The sequence below is a fragment of the Mastomys coucha genome, unplaced genomic scaffold (assembly GCF_008632895.1).
Source record: "Mastomys coucha isolate ucsf_1 unplaced genomic scaffold, UCSF_Mcou_1 pScaffold23, whole genome shotgun sequence".
Classification (NCBI taxonomy): domain Eukaryota; kingdom Metazoa; phylum Chordata; class Mammalia; order Rodentia; family Muridae; genus Mastomys; species Mastomys coucha.
This window is the reverse complement of record NW_022196906.1, coordinates 43,512,244-43,531,474: the sequence shown is the minus strand read 5'-3', so window position 1 is coordinate 43,531,474 and position 19,231 is coordinate 43,512,244. Positions and strand designations below refer to the sequence as shown.

At 42.2% G+C, this 19,231-nt stretch overlaps 1 protein-coding gene across 5 annotated transcripts in view; it reads left to right on the top strand.

Annotated features, from left to right (window-relative positions):
• The first annotated feature begins 892 nt into the window (after positions 1-892).
• Ttc12 (tetratricopeptide repeat domain 12) overlaps positions 893-19,231 on the top strand; it is a 56,457-nt gene continuing 38,118 nt past the window's right edge. The window contains exons 1-2 of one of the 5 annotated variants that reach the window (XM_031345091.1): positions 893-1,068; positions 2,443-2,515. In XM_031345091.1, the coding sequence (XP_031200951.1) occupies positions 2,458-2,515 (58 nt within the window). In that variant the 5' untranslated portion in view covers positions 893-1,068; positions 2,443-2,457. The other 4 variants (XM_031345092.1, XM_031345093.1, XM_031345089.1 and 1 more) reach the window with 4 other exon arrangements.

The following is a 19,231-nucleotide window of genomic DNA, read 5'->3' as shown; positions in this document are numbered from 1 at the left end:
GGAATTCGTATGTTGAGGCAGTAGGAAGATCTGGGAGGAGACAAGAGAAGGGAAACCATGATCAAAATATATTGTATAAAGATTTTTTTATTTTTAAAAAAAAGCAGAAAAGAAGAAAATGTGACAGGGGCTTAAATAAAAGGAGACAGCTCTGCCTCTTTGTGCCATTCTCCATTGGCAAAATTACAGTTAGCTTACCTTGTACCCCGTGCCTATGTTGGCTTCGAAAATCTCTTGTTATCTGAAGCTATGCGTTGTAGAATCTTGCAATTACTATTTAAAATAGCTAGCTGGCTGTACATCTCTGTCCCCTGGTAAGTTCTATTCCTCAGCCAGTCAAAACTGCCTTCTGTGAAAGTACCCACTGATTTGTTCAGTCGTTCCCGGGGGTCATCTGCTCAAAACTTATTCTTCTCAAACTTACAACCACAAAGATCTAGTAGAGCACACGTTGAAACTTGCTTAAAGTGCAGACTAGTGATGGCACAAAGCTCTAATCCAGAGGATAGGGAGAGTGAGCCCTGCAAGGTGGGGGCTCTTTAAAGGTGTGTGCATGTATTTTGAATGTGAATGGATGCGCCCAAGCTCACTCTACCCTAAATCCTACTATTGTTCTTGGTATATCGCTTACTTCTGTAGCTAGGATCCAGCCCCCTTAACCATAGCTTTGTGGGAAAAGTGTCGTTTTTCCATTTCGTTTATGAGAAAAATTGAGAATCAAAGAGACGGTACTGCCTTGGAGGCCATACATTGATGATTACAACAAAACCGGACTCACAACGAAGTACGCTGGATGGAGCCTTTACATTATAGGACTAAAGATAGGAAATCAATTGGGAGAACCCTCGCGGCTCCAGAGCGGAAGGGCGTTACCGTCGTTGCTTTAGCGACCAGCCAACAACAATCTGCTTTTAGCTCTGGGTGGGACGGACATCCCAGCTTCAAACCGGGCAGCGAATTCTACAGGTCACAGGACGCCCCGCCCCCTAAGGCCCCGCCTCTCCCCAGCGAAAGCCAGTCACAGCCTGTCCTCAGCTTCCACTTCCCGTCCGATCCAGGGCACTAAAGGTTAGTCTAGCTGGGTGACCCTGTGGATCTGTCCTGGAACTGGTCCTGGCCTGGCCTCAGAGTTGACAGAGGCCATTGACCTGGACCCGTAAGGATGATCGAGTACTAGCTGCAAGCTGAGACCAACACTGGAAGCACAGGGCCAGGACGCTGGAGAGCGGTTGCCAGGCAACAGTACAGCTGTCCCCGCCCTCCAGTGGGGTGTACCGGACGGAGGGGCGGGGCTCGGGTGTAGGTTCCCCAAACCCCACCGGCGCGGCGTGGATCCTTGGCTCTGCGTTCCTGCTGACCCTTCTGGCTTGGGTGTACTGTTCCGGAAAGACTGATTGTCTCCGTCCACGAAGCGCCTGGTTCATGCCAGCCTTGTACCCTTGCACGAGTTAATTCACTCCCCGCCTCCCGCCCCCGGGAAGTGAATCCCATTCCTAGGGAGTGTTAGCTGTTTGAGCCATATCCCAAGGCTGCTTTCTAGATAAAGAAGCCTGACTAGTCACCCACCCGCGTTCTGGGTGCTACAATCAGCTCCGTAGTGTCCTCTGGGTTCGCATTGTTATTTTCATAACATGGATGGATAAACTGGGACTCATGGGCTAATTGTCCATGTCAAAGTTTTAGTTCGAAGTTGTCTGGCTGCACTACCAAGCCTCCAGTCGGCAAGCTGGAACCGCAGTATTTACAGTATAGTGTATTTAAAATGTACATACCTTGGGGCGCTCCCACATGAGCTGAAACTCGCTGTAGGCCATGGCTGGGGAAATCTATGTTTTATAAGCTTCAGGTGATCTTTAGGCTTATGGATAAACCTTTGGGTATCACCGAGGTTATGTAGTCTTCACATTCAAAACCAAGTGTAATAAAGCTAATGTACCTTGTAGAGTACTGGAAAGCAGACACTGGTGTACTCTGACGCCTTGCCTTCATCCTCAGAAACAAGGTTTTAATCAAGTGTGGACTTGTACGTGGTGATAGTCTTGTCCCTATTTATCCTGTGCTTTACCTGGTCCAAGCTTCCGACCAGGCACACCTGTCATGGCCAAAGTTGGGAGACTACACGTCCTCTCCCAGCTTCCTTTGCCACCAGGTCCCTAAATCACAGTGGTTGATGTTAGCTTTGGAGGAATTATTGTAGAGCAATTTCCCCAGCAGAGGCAGAGCTGGCAGCTCTCCGGAAGTATTGCAGCAAGTAATGACTGTCCCTTGGCCTTAAACAGCAGTCAGAGGGGAATGGCTCACCCTGCTGTTATTCATGACATTTCCAAACACAAATCTGCCTTAATAATAACCACTGAGCTCTTAGTCTTAGGCAGATAATAAGCCCGACGGCTCTGTTTAGTGTTTTATTATTAATTTCATAATTTATACTGCCTCCCTTAGAGACTTGTGTCTGCCATGGCTGAGGATCAAGAGAGAGACTTGCAGAGATTTCTGGAAAATGTGGATGAAATAAGTAAGTAGCCATAAGTCACAGACTGAGTTCTGCCTTGGAGCGGTGAAGTGGGTGAAGAGAAAGGAAGTTAGCTCCTGGCTTGTTTGACAGGTTTATGACTCTCAAGGAAAAAAAAAATGTAATTGAAATTAAACAGAAAGGCTATTGAGAGCTCAGTTACTGCCTTGGGGCAGTATTTTCTGGCTGTTAATTGGTATCATAGAAGCTATTATGGTCTGACTGAAATTCAGGCTGATGGGCCTCCTCCAAGCACCTTTTCTGGTTGCCAGTGAGTCTATCTGTTCCCTTTGAGATCACTTGAGAGCCTACCTAATCATCTGTGTCCCTCTTGTAGGCAAGGGACATGAGTCTGTGGCTGTCCCTTTAGATATGTCGGTTACGTGAAGGGCTTATGAGTTTCATCCTCTTTCTCAGTCCCCCTGACCAAGAACACCTTTCCCAAGGTCTTAGGTAGGCCTTATAAGAATGTCCTCTGAACCACACAGCAAGCACATTGAAGAGACTCCAAACCAGTCAATCCCTGTCCCAACTTTAAAGAGGCTTGTTTGCAACTAAAAAGAGTGCATGTGCACATTCATGCACACACAGGCATGTACCACGCATCTTATTTAGCAAGTAGAAATATGTTAAACTGGCAAGCTGTATGGGTGAAAGGGAAACAAGATAGATTTAGAAATAAGGTAACCTCTTGGGAATATATGCTTGTGTATCTAGTTGTACTCGCAGCAGCCTTTGCTGAGCTCCTTCCTGAATGCCTTTGTGGCCTTGGTACGCTGCTGCCTTCATGGGAATCCATCTGCTTGTGTGTGTCTCTACTGCCTCCCTGCCTTTCTTTCAGAGCCTCAGGCTCTATGGCCAATTGCCATAATTACCACAGTGCTTCCATCCTAACGTGCCCAGAATTGAGTCATCAACTCTCAATTTCTCTCCTCTCCCCTTCCTAAATCAAACTCCCCTCTCGGCTGTCTCCTTCTGGTCTCAGTTGGTGGTACTGCCACCCACAAATCCCCAAGTCAGTGGGACTCCTCCCACCTTTCCACCTTGTGTCCAGTCAGCTTTCAGGTTTGGCTCCTCTCACCCCATCCCTTGTCTGTCTTCTCCGAGGTGCCCTCTGTTTTGGTTCCTCTCTGCAGACTCTTAACAACTTGTAATCTGTTGTTTCTGCCGCCAGGCCTACGCTCCCCACAGAGTAATGTATCTAAAATGCAGATCTGGCCAGACACTTCTCTGCTTGTGTTCTTCTCAGTCATAATGAATCGGGAGCTCTCATGGGGACTGAGTCCTCACATGACCTTCTCCTTGAGCCCCCTCATCTCTCCACATCTTATGTGTGAGCAGCAACACCCTGCTTGCAGTTTACTTTTGTCTTGGTTAGGGTTTTACTGCAGTGAACAGACGCCATGACCAAGGCAACTCTGATAAGGACAACATTTAATTGGGGTTAACTTACAGGGTCAGAGGCCCTGTCCATTATCATAAAGGTGGGAAGCTTGGCAGCTTCTAGGCAGATATGGTGCAGGAGGAGCTGAGAGTTCTACATTTTGTTCTGAAGGCAAACAGGAAAAGACTGGCTTCCAGGCAGCTAGAATTAGTCTTACAGCCCACGCCCACAGTGACACACCTACTCCAACAAGGCCACACCTACGCCAACAAAGCCATACCTACTCCAACAAAGCCACACCTATGCCAACAAGGCCACACCTATTCCAACAAAGCCACACCTACGCCAACAAGGCCACTCCTAATAGTGCCACTCTTTGGGCTAAGCATAATTCAGTGTAAAAACAGATATTAAAAAATTAACTTCAAGGTGATCTGTGGAAGGAAGAGAGAGATACAGAAGAACTAACCCAGTTTAGGTAGTTGTATTAGTCTGATGGGACTATCACAAAATACCAGAAGCTAGATGAATTAAATAGAGAAACACACTTTATCACTATTCTTGAAACTAGACTGTAAGAACAAAGAGTTGACAGCATGGGTCTTTCTTTAGACCTCTGCATTTAACTTGTAGAAAGCCACTTCTTGTTGTATAATTACATATATATGTCTGTGTACATGTGTGTTTGAGTGTGTGTGAGTGTGAGTGTATGTGTGTGATTGGATGAGTGTGTGTGTGAGTGTGTGTGTGTGTGAGTGTGTATGTGTGTGTGAGAGGGTGTACGTATGAGTGTGTGAGTGAGTGTGAGTGTGTGAGTGTGAGTGTGTGTGAGTGTGTGAGTGTGTGTGAGTGTGTGTGAGAGTGTGTGTGCAAGTGTGAGTGTGTGTGTGAGTGTGTGTGTGAGGGTGTGTGTGAGTGTGTGTGTGAGTGTGTATGTATGAGTGTGTGTGTGAATGTGTGTGTATGTGTATGTGTGTATATGTGTGTATGAGTGTGTGAATGTGTGTATGAGTGTGTGTGAGTGTGTTGTATGAGGATGTGTGTGAGGGTGTGTGTATGAGTGTGATAGTGTGTGAGGGTGTGTGTGTGTATGAATGTCTGTGAGTGTGTGTATGAGTGTGAGTATGTATGTGAGTGTGTGTATGAGGGTGTGTGTGAGTGTGTGTGTGAATGAATGTGTGTGTGTGAATGTGTGTGTATGTGTGAGTGTGTGTATGTATGTGTATGAGTGTGAGTGTGTGTGTATGTGTGAGTGTGTGTATGTGTGTGTATGAGTGTGAGTGTGTGAGTGTGTGTATGTGAGTGAGTGTGTGTGTGTGTGTGTGTGGTGTATGTACATGTTCATGAGTATGAAGATGGCCATGTGTATTTGTGGAGGGTCAACCTTGGGTGTCCTTGCCCAGGAGCTATCTACTTCAATGGTCCTCTCAGCTATGGTTTCTCACTGGACCTGAGGCTCACTGATTAGCCTAGGGTCCCTGAACCACAAGCCCCAGGGATCCACCCCTGCCTGCTTTCCCCGCACTAGGCTTACAGACATAACTACCCCACCTAGCTTTTTATAAGGGTGTTGGGGATCAAACCTAGATACTCAGATTTGTGTGTCGGCAAGCATTTCACCAATAAACTTTTCTCCCTAGCTTCTTCTGTATATCTTTCTTTGGGGAATTTTTTTCTTTTCCAGTGAGTAGGGACTTTCATGTACCTAAAATCCCCCTTTACCACTCAGGGAGAGCAGAGAGATGGTCAGAACCAAGTCAGAGCTTACTAGAAAACTACTTCCCCTGCTCAGACACTGTCCCAGGTTGAGACCCAGGGAACGGAGCAGTGGGATCTGTACACCCACAGGTCCACTCACACACGGCTAAATCACCATGGCTCAGTATGGCTCTTCATTAAGATTACTCTGTGCATATTGTTTTTCTTATTGTATTTATTTTACATCCCGACCACAATGTCCTCTCTCCGCTCTCTTCCCAGTCCCTCCCCTCCACCTACCCTTTCCACCACCCCCATCCACTCCTCCTCTGTTTCTCTTCAGAAAGTGGCAGGCCTCCCAGGGATGCCAACTAGTAATGGCAAATCAAATTGCAGTAAGATGAGGCACCTCCTCTCCTATTAAGCCTGGACACGGCAACCCAGTAAGGAGAAAGGGTCTCAAAGGCAGGCAACGTAGTCAGAGACAGCCCCTGCTTCCACTGTTAGGAGTCCCACAAGAAGACTAAGCTATACAACAGTATTACTTGTGCAGAGGGCCTACGTGGGGCTCATGCAGGCTCCCTGGTTGTTGGTTCAGTCTCTTTGAGCTCCTATAGGCCCAGGTTAGTTGGTTCTGTGGGCTTTCTTGTGATGTCTTTAACCTCTCTGGTTCCTACAATCCTTCCCCCGCCCCTCTTCTGCAGGATTCCCTGGGCTTCGGCTAATGTTTGGCTGTGGGTTTCTCCATCTGTTTCTGTCAGCTGCTTGATGAAGCCTCTCTGATAGCAATTGAGCTAGACACCCTCCAATCTATGAGTATAGCAGAATATTACTAAGAACCATTTCATTGACTTTTTTTCCACGTCCTGTTTATCACAGGTCTCTGGGCTATGTACCTCTAGTCCCTGCCCCTCTAGGCAGTGTCAGGGGCAGGTTCTCTTTCATGGTAAGGGTCTCAAGATGGACCAGTCATTGATTGTCACTCCTCAAATTTCTGCTCCACCATTATCCCACAACATCTTGTAGGCAGGACAAATTGTAGGTTGAAGGTTTTGTGGTTAGATCGGTGTCCTGATCCCTTCACTGGAAGCCTTGCCTGGTTATAGGAGGTGGGCAATTCAGGCTCCATATACCCCATTGCTAGTAGTCTTAGCTAAGGGTCACCCTCATTGATTTCTGGGAATTTCATTGCCTAAGGTTTCTAACTTTCCCAAAAGATGCCTCCTGATTCCAGCTGTCTCTCCCAACCCTCTCTCCCTCAGTCCTGAGGCAGACCTGATCCATCTTGTTCCCATCTCCTCTTCCCACCCCTGTGCAGTCCACTCTCCCAATCCACCCATGATGCCTATTCCGTTTCCCCTGTTCAGTGAGATTCACGTTGCCCCACCTTGAACCCTCCTTGTTACTTAGCTTCTTTGGGTCTGCAGATTATAGCATGGTTATTATCCTTTACTTTGAAGAGCCATGTTTGTATTTCTGGGTCTGAATTACCTCATTCAGGATGCTCTTTTCTAATTTCATCCATTTGCTGGCAAATTTCATGGTGCCATTGTTTTTAATAGCTGAGTAGTATTCTATTGTGTAAATGTATAACATTTTCTTTATTCATTCTTTGGTGGAAGGATGTTTCCAACTAGGTTGTTTCTGACTATTGCTAATAAAGCTACTAAGGACACAGTTGAGCAAGTGTTCTTGTGGTAGGATGGAACATCCTTTGGGTATATGCATAGCAGTGGTATAGCTGGGTTGTGAGGTAAATCAATTTCCAGTTTTCTGGGAAACGGCCATATTGACTTCCAAAGTGGATGAATGGATGTACAAGTTTGCAATCCCATCATCAATGGAGAAGTGTTCCCCTTGCTCCACCTCCATACCAGCATAAGCTGTCACTTGTGTCTTTGATCTTAGCCATTCTGATGGGTGTGAGGTGGAATCTCAGAGTTGCATCGATTTGCATTTCCCTGATGGATAATGATGTTGAATATTTCTTTAACTGCCCCATAGCCATTAGAGATTTCTCTGTTTGAGAATTTTCTGTTTAGATCTGTACCCCATTTTTAATTGGGTTACTTGGTTTGTTGATGTTTAGTTTTTGAGTACTTTATATATTTTGGTTATCGGTCTTCTGTCAGATGTGGGGTTGGTGAAGATCTTTTCCCATTCAGGCTGCCATTTGTCCTTCTGACTGTGTCCTTTGCCTTATAGAAGCTTTTCTGTTTCCTGAAGTCCCACTTATTAACTGTTGATCTTAGTACCTGCACGAATGGTGTTCTGTTCAGAAAGTTGTTTCCTATGCCATTGTGTTCCAGGCTATTCCCCATTTTCTCTTCTGTCAGGTTCAGCGTATCTGGTTTGTCTTGAGGTCTTTGATCCACTTGGACTTGAGTTCTGTGTGGGTGATAGATGTGGTTCTATTTGCCTTCTACATGTGGACATCCAGTTAGACCAGCACTATTTGTTGAACCTGCTTTCATTTTCCATTGTATATTTCTGACTTCCTAATCAAAAATCAAGTGTTCGTAGGTATGTGGGTTTACTTCTGGATCTTCTATTCAATTCCATTGCTCAATTTGTCTGTTTTTAGGCCTATACTATGCAGTTTTTTTTTATTACTATTGTTCTGAAGTATTGCTTGAAATAATTAATGGTGATACCTCCAGAAGTTCATTTATTTTACAGGATTGTTTCAGCTATCCTGAGCTTTTTTTCTTTCCATGTGAGGTTAAGTAGTGTTCTTTCAAGGTCTGTAAAGAATTGTATTGGACTTTTGATGGGAATTGCGTTGAGTCTGTCCATTACTTTTGGTAAAATGGCCATCTTTACTATATTAATCCTGCCAATCCATGAGCACCAGAGATCTTTCCATCTCTTGATACCTTCTTCAACTTCTTTCTTCAATTACTAGAAGTTCTTCTCATACAGGTCTGTTTGCTTGGTTAGAGTTACACCAAGAAATTCTGTATTATTTGTGGCTATTGTGAAGTGTATTGTTTCCCTGATTTCTTTCTCAGTTTGTTTATTGTTTGTATATAGGAGGGCTACTCTTCTTTGTTGTTTTTTTTTTTAGTTAAATTTGTATCCAGCCTTTTTACTGAAGGTGTTTATCAGCTGTAAGAGTTCCCCGGTAGAATTTTTGGGGTCACTTATGCATACTGTCATATCACCTGTAAATAGCAATACTTTGACTTTTTCCTTCCCAGTCTGTATCCCCGTCATCTCTTTTTGTTGTCTTATTGCTCTAGCTAGAACTTTAAGTACTATATTGAATAGATAGGGAGATATTGGGCAGCTATGTCTCTTCCCTGATTTTAGTGGAATTGCTTTAAGTTTCTCTCCATTTAATTTGATGTTGGCTATTGGCTTGCTGTACATTGTATTTTTATGTTTAGGTATGTCCCTTGTATCCCTGATTTCTTCAAGACTTTTATCATGAAGGGGTGTTAGATTTTGTCAAAGGCTTTTTTGGCATCCAATGAGATGATCATGTGTTTTTTTCTTTCAATTTGTTTATATAATGGATTGTATTGAAAGATATTCATATGTTGAACCCTCCCTGAATCTCTGGGATGAAGCCTACTTGATTATGGTGGATGATGTTTTTATGTGTTCTTGGATTCAGGTGGCATGTGTTTTATTGAGTATTTTTGCAACAATGTTCATAAGGGAAATTGGTCTGAAATTTTCTCTGTTGAGTCTTTGTGTGGTTTAGGTATCAGAATGAGTATGGCCTCCTAAAATGAATTTGGTAATATTCCTTATTTTGTGGAACAATTTGAAGAGTATTGCTGTTAGCTCTTCTTTGAAAGTCTGGTAAAATTCTGTGTTAAAACCATCTGGCCCTGAGATTCTTTTGGTAGAGAGACTTTTAATGACTACTTCTATTTCCTTAAGGGTTATAGGTCTATTTGAATTTTTTTTTATCTGGCCTCAATTTAACTTTGGCAAGTGGTATCTATCAAGAAAATCCTCCATTTCTTTTAATTTTCCAATTTTGTGGAGTACAGGGTTTTGAAGTAAGACCTAATGGTTCTTTGGATTTCCTCCATGTCTGTTATGTCCTTTTCATTTCTGATTTTGGTAATTTGGTTATTGTCTCTCTGCCTTTTATTTACTTTGGATAAGGGTTTTTCCTATCTTGTTGATTTTTTTCAAAGCACCAGCTCTTTGTTTCTTTCATCCTTTGCATTGTTTTCTTTGTTTCTATTTTATTGAAGCCCAATAAAATAGAAATGAGTAAATAAAATAGAAATGAGTAAAATATTTGACTCAAGCCCTGAGTTTGATTGTGCTGTCTACTAATCTTGAGTGTGCTTGCTTCTTTTTGTTCCAGGGTTTTCAAGTATGTTGTTAAGTCTCTGGTATGAGATCTCACTAACTTACTTATGGAGATACATAGTGCTCTGAACTTTTCTCTTAGCACTGCTCTCATTGTGTTCCATCACTTTTCACTGAACTTTAGGAAGTCTTTAATTTCTTTATTTCTTCCTAGACCAGTGGTCATTCAGAAGAGCATTGTTCAGTTTCCATGAATTTGTAGGCTTTCTGTTGTTGTTGAAGTCCAGTTTTAATACATGTGGTCTGATAAGTTAAAGAGAGTTATTTTGATTGTCTTACATATGTTGAGATTTTCTTTGTGACCAAGTATATGGTCAGTTTTGGAGAAGGTTCCATGAGGTTCTGAGAAGAAGGTATATTTTTTTGTGTTTAGATGAAATGTCCTCTAGATGTCTATTAGGTCCATTTGAGTCATAACATCTGTTAGCTCCATTATTTCTCTATTTAGTTTCTGTCTGGATATCCTGTCCATTGGTGAGAGTGGGGTATTAAAATCTCCCACTATTAGTGTGTGGGGTTCAATCGGCGATTTAAGCTTTAGTAATGTTTCTTTTACAAATGTTGGTGCCCTTGCATTTGAGGCATAGACGTTCAGGATTAAAATATCATCTTGGTGAATTTTTTTCTTTCATGAGTATGAAGTGTCCTTCCCCTGTATAGTGTCCTTCCTTGATTAATTTTGGTTGAAAGTCTATTTTGGCAGATATTATAGTGGTTATACCAGCTTGATTCTTGTGTCTATTTGCTTGGGAAATCTTTTTTTCATTCATTTATCTGAAATAATGTCTATGCTTGATGTTGAGATGTGTTTCTTGTCTGCAGCAGAATGATGGATCCTGTTTTCCCATAAATTCTGTTAGCGTTTGTCTTTTTATTGGAGAATTGAGTCCACTGTCATTAGAGTCCATTAGACATTGAGTCCATTAGAGATATTAATGACCAATGGTTGTTAATTCTTATTATTTTGATGTTGGTAGTGGTCGTGTGTGTGTGTGTGTGTGTGTGTGTGTGTGTGTGTGTGTGTGTTTGTGTGTGTGTTTGCTTCCCTTTTGGTTTTACTGTGGAATTATTTATTTCCTTTGGTTTCTGAGTGTAGCCAACTTCCTTGGGTTGGAGTTTTCTTTCTAGTATCTTTTGTTGGGATAGATTTGTGGGTAAATATTGTTAAATTTGGAAATTGTAAAAATTGTTAAATATTGTTAAATATGAAATATCTTGTTTTCTCCATCTATTGTGGATGAAGGTTTTGCTGAGTATAGTAGTCTAGACTGGCATCTGTGGTCTTTTAGGGTCTGCAAGACTTTTGTTCAGGACCTTCTGGCTTTTAGAGTCTCTAATCAAAAGTTGAGTATAATTCTAATAGGCCTGCCTTTATATTTTACTTGGCCTTTTTCCTTGCAGTTTTTAATATTCTTTCTTTATTCTGTACATTTAGTGTTTCCTTTATTATGTGCTGAGGGGGAGAGATCATTCTTTTCTGGTCCAGTCTGTTTGGTGTTCTGTAAACTTCTTGTGTGTTTATAGGCATCACTTTCTTTACTCTGTGTATTTTCTTATAAAAAAAAGTAGTCATAGTGAATTGGGGTCCCACTTGATATTATTTAATTATACCCAAACCCTTTTAATATTATTTAATTACCTCTTGAAAGACCGAATATTGAGGTATAGAGCTTCAGCTTCAGAGGAAGTATGTGCAATCCAGCCTGTGGCAGATGTCAAAATTTTTCTCAAGAAGTGATATTTAAGTAAAACCTTAAGAGTCAGTAGGAGTCTACCATTGTTGTGGATGTAAAGGAATGTTCTCGTTGGGAAGTGAGGAGATAGGAAGTCAGTGAGCTAAGGCGCAAGTGTGGTGCTTTCTAGATACAGAAGGACTGGAAGGTCCGTAGGAGTACAGAGCAATCAGCAAAGAGAGACGGGTCCCATTTGGACCAGAAGAGAACAGCTGAGGAAGTTGCAGAAAGGAGCTCAGGTTAACCAGGAGCAGTGCTCCAGAGGCACCTTGAGGGGAATCCTTAGACCAAGCACACTGATGTCTGAGGAAAGTCCTGTGCTGGGTGTATAATGTGGACTACAAGAGAGAAGAAGGTGTTGAGGGACTGGTCAAGAGGCTGTTCCCAGTACTGCAGAGGGTGGATGTTGTTAGCTGGACGCAGAGGTGAGGCAGTGGGAACAGAGACAGTACACTGATTAGAAACACACTTAGAAATTTTTCTTGACCAGCTTTAGTGTTCTTGCCTGTGAGGGCTGAGAAAAAAAATGAGAATTCATGGAAAGGTCCTGAGCATTGGGTGACAGGCAAGAGGCTGGTGATTTACTGAGATGAAGGCATTTGAAGAACAGACTCAGAACAAAGATTCACATGTCGAGTTTGATGAGTGAGACACCTGGAGAAAGATGTTCAGAGTTCAATAGCCTTTAGGCATGAACCTAGAGAGACACAGCAATAAGACAGAGGTAGATCAAATTCTTAAAAATGTAAAAATATTTACCAAGCAAGTACTATGCAAAAGAAAATAGATGCCAAACAGATAAATCAGACAAAATAGACTTTAAAACAAAGGCCTTATTAAGCTTTATTTGACAAAATTATACATATGTATAATATATGTCATATTTTGATTTAGTATACATTATGAACTAAACTATTCAAATAAACCTTTTAAAGCATTTTTCTTGGTGATTACTTAGAAGGTCTGCCCTCCTAAAAATTATGAAGTATACACTACATGACTTTTCACTGTAGTTCACCATTCTGCGTAGTACAACCGTAGCGTGTATTCCTCTTATCTGGCTATAACCCACCTCATCCTCTTGGTTCTCCAGCCCCCCAAACAACCTCCAGTAACCACCATTCTACCCTGCTTTTATGAGTTTGGAGGGGGTACCATTTTCTTTGTCTCATCTCAGAATGATTCTCTATGTGTCTATAGGGAATAACACTGTAATAAATATGGAAGTGCAGATAGCTCTGCATAGATTGGTTTTATTTCCCTTGTATTCATACCTAGAAATGAGATTTCTGCATTTGGGCCTCAGGAATACTGCATTTAAATATGGAAATAAATCTGTCAGAGTATATGTAAGATCTTTGGAGAAAATTATAAAAATTTAATTGAAAGAACTCCCGGTGGAAAAGAAAGAGGACAATATGAGCAACGAAGTAAACAACATAGCCTTATATTATAATTCAAAGTAAAAAAAAAACAATATCCAGAAATCCATAGTAACATGAATGAGATTGGATAGGTATAAGTAGGTAAATGAATAAAACAAGTTTCCTATCCAGGTAAATGCTTTATAACTTGTGTTTCCTTCAGGGAGATAAATTTTGCCTCTCTACCCTTAAATGAGAAGTACGTTAAGGCTTGCTTGCCAAGAATGTGGTATGGAAAGTAATTCGGCAGTGGATAACAGATGACAAGCACAGGCTTACACAAATGGTCAAGGTTAACATGATCGATCACAGTGATAGCATTCACCGTGAACTGCTTGCTGGCTTCCTCCCCAGTCCTATAGCCTATCCATGAGAAACACACCAAATAAACCCAGACAGGACAACTCTCCAAGACGCCTGCCCAGTACCCTTGCAAACTGTTAAAGTGGAACGAAAGAGCTGACTCAGTGGCTATAGGTGCTTGCTGCCAAGTCTGACAGGCTGTCTGAGCCACAGAGCTTTAGCCTCAGCACCCAAATGGTACTTGACTACCAACCTCCCCACGCCCTCGTCTCCCTGTACCCCCCAGACTTTTGACCTCCTTACTGTTCTCTCTGGCACCTGCACATGCACCTACTTCACCCCACCCCTGCCAACACAGCCATTAGATAGATTCTAAAGCCAACAAATAAAAATCATGAAAGTAATCAAAAACAAAGAAGGCTTGAAAAACAGTCAAGGTTTCCCACCACCGAAAAAGGCACTGTGGCCCTCTGCCCTTGACGAGATCCAGAACTGAGGAAGGATGTTCCAGAGATGCTATTTGTGTCAGAATAAAGTATGGGGCTCAGTCAATACAGATTTTATTAAAAGACATAAGAGAACCCCTGCATATAAAAATCCATGTATTTTCCCCCTAGGTATCAACTAACAAAGACAACAGTTCTTGTCAAATTACTTTGCACAATTAGTTTAAACCAAAAATCCCCAAAGTGGTTTGTATTCAAATTCAACAAATTGGCTCAAAGGTTTATGGAGAAGAGCAAAGTACCCTTAGTAGCCAGAAAATAATCCTCACAGGGGGCGATGGTGAGCTAACCATCTACTGTTTAAGATTTTAAACAAACTAACAACCCTATAGAAATCCATGCAAGGATGTGAGCATGCTGAAAAGTACAAGCTGGGTAGTAGAAAAGAATGAAGGGCATAGAACAGATTTCACATCTGTAAGAGGGAAAAGGAACACACAGAAGAAGGCAGTGTCTCTCGTCCTCAGCAAGCTGGGCTCCCACCCTGCACAAAATTCAAATTACATGAGGATCTAATGAACCGAAGAAAAAACAAAACTGAAGATAGATTTTGTGTATATCTGTGTGTCTGTGAGTGCATACGCAGGTGCCCAACAGGCTGGAAGAGAATGCTCAAACAACCAATGCTTCTATAAAACAAATGAAACGTAGCCAAGGAGATTCTTAAAGTCCATGTGCAGTCCAGAATTTATATAGAGAAGCCTTTTAAGTCAATGGAAAAGGGACAAATGACCCAGTGGAAATTGGGCCAAGGATAAGAATAGGCATGTCGTAGAAAATAAAAACCAAATGACCCACAAACTAAAAAGATATTCAGTCGCATTTGTGATCGGCAATTATGGTGACAGTAATGGGAAAGAGTATAGCTCTCTCTCTCTCTCTCTCTCTCTCTCTCTCTCTCTCTCTCTCTCTCTCTCTCTCTCTGTCTCCCTCCCTCCCTCCTTTCCTCCCTCTTTCCCTCCTTTCTTTCTCTCTCTTTCTCTCTCCCTTCCTTCCTTCCTTTCTTTCTTCTTTCTTTCTTTCTTTCATTTCTCCTTTCTTTGGACTTACCCTTCCATTTATTTTATAAAATCTTAGGTTAGCAGACAAGGTATTGGGTTTCATCAGGAGATCTTTTTAAAATTACCCTATTTGCTAACCAGGGTGAGGAGGATGAGGGAGAAGGAGGGTGCACATACACTTGTGAAGGGCAGAGGACCACTTTCAGCAGTCCATCCCTTCCTTTCACTCTCTGGATCTTGAGGATGGAATTCAGGTGGTCAGCCTTGGCAGCAGGCATCTTTACCTGCTTAGCCATATGGCCAGTCTAGAAACACTTTCTTATAACCTACTTATAGGATATCACTATTTATGAAGAATATATAACATGCACAATCACACGCACATACAGGCATTCAACTGGACATTTATCTACTGTCTGAAACATAAAACAAGCCACATGAATTTCTAGCAATACTAAACTGAATTGCCCTTGACTCATGGTGTGTAAACTGACTGTAACCACAAGTACCAAGCAGACCTCTTTTTTTTTTAAAGATATTTTCTTTATTTGCATTTCAAGTGATATCCCGTTTCCCCTCTAAGAAAAACCCCTATTCCCTCCCCCATCCCCCTGCTCACAAATCCACCCTCTCCCGCTTCCTGGCCCTGGCATTCCCCTACACTGGGGCATAGAGCCTTCACAGGAGCAAGGGCCTCTCCTCCCATTGATAACCAACTAGACCATCCTCTGCTACATATGCAGCTGGAGCTATGAGTCCCACAATGTATACTCTTTGGTTGGTGATTTAGTCCCTGGAAGCTCCAAGGGTACTGGTTAGTTCATATTGTTGTTCCTCCTAAGAGGCTATAAACCCCTTCCGCTCCTTGGATCCTTTCTCTAGCTCCCTCATCGGGGACCTTGTGCTCAGTCCAATGGATGGCTGTGAGCCTATACTTCTGTATTAGTCTGACACTGGCAGAGCCTCTCAGGAGACAGGTATATCAGGCTCCTGTTAGCCAGCACTTGCTGGTATCCACAATAGTTTCTGGGTTTGGTGATTGTATATTGGAAAGATTCCCAGGTGGGGCAGTCTCTGGAATGTCCTTTTTTCAGTCTCTGCTCAATACTTTGTCTCTGCAACTCCTTCCATTGGTATTTTGTCCCCCCTTTTAAGAAGGATTCAAGTATCCACACTTTGGTCTTCCTTCTTCTTTAGTTTCTTGTGGTTTGTGGATTGTATCTTGGGTATTCCGAGCTTCTGGGCTAATATCCACTTATCAGTGATGAATAATATGTGTGCTCTTTTGTGATTGGGTTACCTCACTCAGGATGATATTCTCCAGATCCATCCATTTCCCTAAGAATTTCATAAATTCATTGGTTTTAATAGCTAACTAGTACTCCATTGTGTAAATGTACCACATTTTTTGTATCCATTCCTCTGTTGAGGGACATCTTGGTTATTTCCAGCTTGACTACTATAAATAAGGATGCTATGAACATAGTGGAGCATGTGTTCTTATTGCATGTTGGAACATCTTCTGGGTATGCCCAGGAGTGGTATAGCTGGGTCCTCAGGTAGTATTGTGTCAAATTTTCTTAGGAACCACCAAACTGATTTCCAGAGTGGTTGTACCAGTTTGCAATCCCACCAGCAATGAAGGAGTGTTACTCTTTCTCCACAACCTCACCAGCATCTACTGTCACCTGAGTTTTTTATCTTAGCCATTCTGACTGGTGTGAGATGGAATCTCAGGGTTGCTTTGATTTGCGTTTCCCTGATGACTAAGGATGTTGAACATTTCTTTAGGTGCTCCTCAAGCCATTCAGTATTCCTCAGTTGAGAATTCTTTGTTTAACTCTGTACCCCATTTTTTAATAGGGTTATTTGGTTCTCTGGAGTCTAACTTTTTGATTTCTTTGTATATATTGGATATTAGCCCTCTATTGGATATAGGATTGGTAAAGATCTTTTCCCAATCTGTTGGTTGCCATTTTGTCCTATTGACAGTGTCCTTTGCCTTACAGAAGCTTTGCAATTTTATGAGGTCCCATTTGTCAATTCATGATCTTAGAGCGTAAGCTATTGGTGTTCTGTTCAGGAAATTTTCCCCTGTGCCCATGTGCTCAAGGCTCATCCCCACTTTATTTTCTATTAGTTTCAGTGTATCTGGTTCAGTGTATCAAGTCCAAGTGGACCTTGATCCACTTGAACTTGAGCTTTGTACAAGGAGATAGGAATGGATCAATTTGCATTCTTCTACATGCTAACCGCCAGTTGAGCCAGTACCATTTGTTGAAAATGCTGTCTTTTTATCTATCCACTGGATGGTTTTAGCTCCTTTGTAAGAGATTAAGTGACCATAGGTGTGTGGGTTCATTTCTGTGTCTTCAGTTCTTTTCCATTGATATGTCTGCCTGTCACTGTACCAATACCATGCAGTTTTTATCACAATTGCTCTGTAGTACAGTGTAAGATCAGGGATGGTGATTCCATCAAAGGTTCTTTTATTGTTGAGAATAGTTTTTGCTATTCTGTGGGTCAGTGGTCTGTTCAGGCAGCCTGGGCCCAGTCGAGTATAAGTCTGGAACCCCGGTGACCCAGTGGGCAATAATTTCTGGCTGCAAGGGACAGAAGGAGTTCAACCATGATTTCTGGGACCCTGGCTCCTGTTTCAGTCCCAACCCCCCACAGCCACTCGCCTCAGGAAAGGTGTGTGATATTGGTCAAGCCCTCTTACATGCAAATAAAGACTCTCAGCCCAAACCAATGAGAGATAACTGCTGTCGAAATCTGAATGACCCCCAAAACTGTATATTTATATCCTATCCAGGGAAGTAAAAGCGTGCAAAAGATCTACTCTGTTGTGTGAGCCTTTTGTTCTAAGAGCTGTAAAACTTGGGGAAGAGGTCTGCTCTCCTGAAACATGGCCTGAAGCTGCCGCCACACTCCTCACTGGCTAGTCGGCCTCTCATCAGCCTAGCCCGACCAGACTCAGTGCAGGGTAGTGCAGAGCAACAGAGCAGCCTAGAAGACAAGGCAGAGATGGAGGTGAAGCCAACTGCAGGGGCAGACATGTGGTGGAAGCGATTTCTCCTCCCCACCTGTGCTCGCTTCCCTTCTCTAGGGCTCTAGCACCAGTTCGGGCCAGAGATCTCCATGGAAAGCCTCGGGCACACAGGCCCACTCTATACTAGGTATCTTGTTATTCCAAATGAATTTGCAAATTACTCTTCCCAAGTCTGTGAAGAATTGAGTTGGAATTTTGATGGGGATTGCATTGAATCTGTAGATTGCTTTCAGTAAGATGGCCATTTTTACCATATTAATCCTGCCAATCCATGAGCATGGGAGATCTTTCCATCTTCTGGGATCTTTGATTTCTTTCTTCAGAGACTTGAAGTTCTCGTCATACAGATCTTTCACTTGCTTAGTTTGAATCACACCCAAGTATTTTATATTATTTGTGAAGGATGTTGTTTCTATAATTTCTTTCTCAGCTTGTTTATCCTTTGTGTAGAGGAAGGCCACTGATTTGCTTGAGTTAATTTTATATCCAGCTACTTTGCTGAAGTTGTTTATCATGTTTAGGAGTTCTCTGGTGTAATTTTTGGGGTCACTTAAGTATACTATCATATCATCTGCAAATAGTGATATTTTGACTTCTTCCTTTCCAATTTGTATCCCTTTGACCTTCTTTGTTGTCTAATTGCTCTGACTAGGACCTCAAGTACTATATTGAATAGGTAGGGAGAGAGTGGGCAGAGTAGGGAGAGAGTATCTAGTCCCTGATTTTAGTGGGATTGCTTCAAGTTTCTCTCTATTTAGTTTGGTGTTGGCTACTGGTTTGCTGTATGTTGCTTTTACTATGTTTAGGTATGGGCCTTGAATTCCTAATCTTTCCAAGACTTTTATCATGAAGGGGTGTTGGATTTTGTCAAATGCTTTCTCAGCATCTAATGAGATGATCATGTGATTTTTTTCTTTCAGTTTTTTTATATAGTGGATTACATTGATGGATTTCCATATATTGAACCATCCCTGCATCCCTGGGATGAAGCCTACTTGATCAGGATGGATGATCATTTTGATGGGTTCTTGGATTGGGTTTGCAAGAATTTTATTGAGCATTTTTGCATCGATATTCATAAGGGAAATTGGTCTGAAGTTTTCCTTCTTTGTTGGGTCTTCGTGTGGTTTAGGTATCAGAGTAATTGTAGCTTCATAGAATGAATTTGATAGAGTACCTTCTGTTTCTATTTTGTGGAATAATTTGAGGAGTATTGGTATTAGGTCTTCTTTGAATGTCTGATAAAACTCTGCACTAAACCCATTTGATCCTGGGCTTTTTTT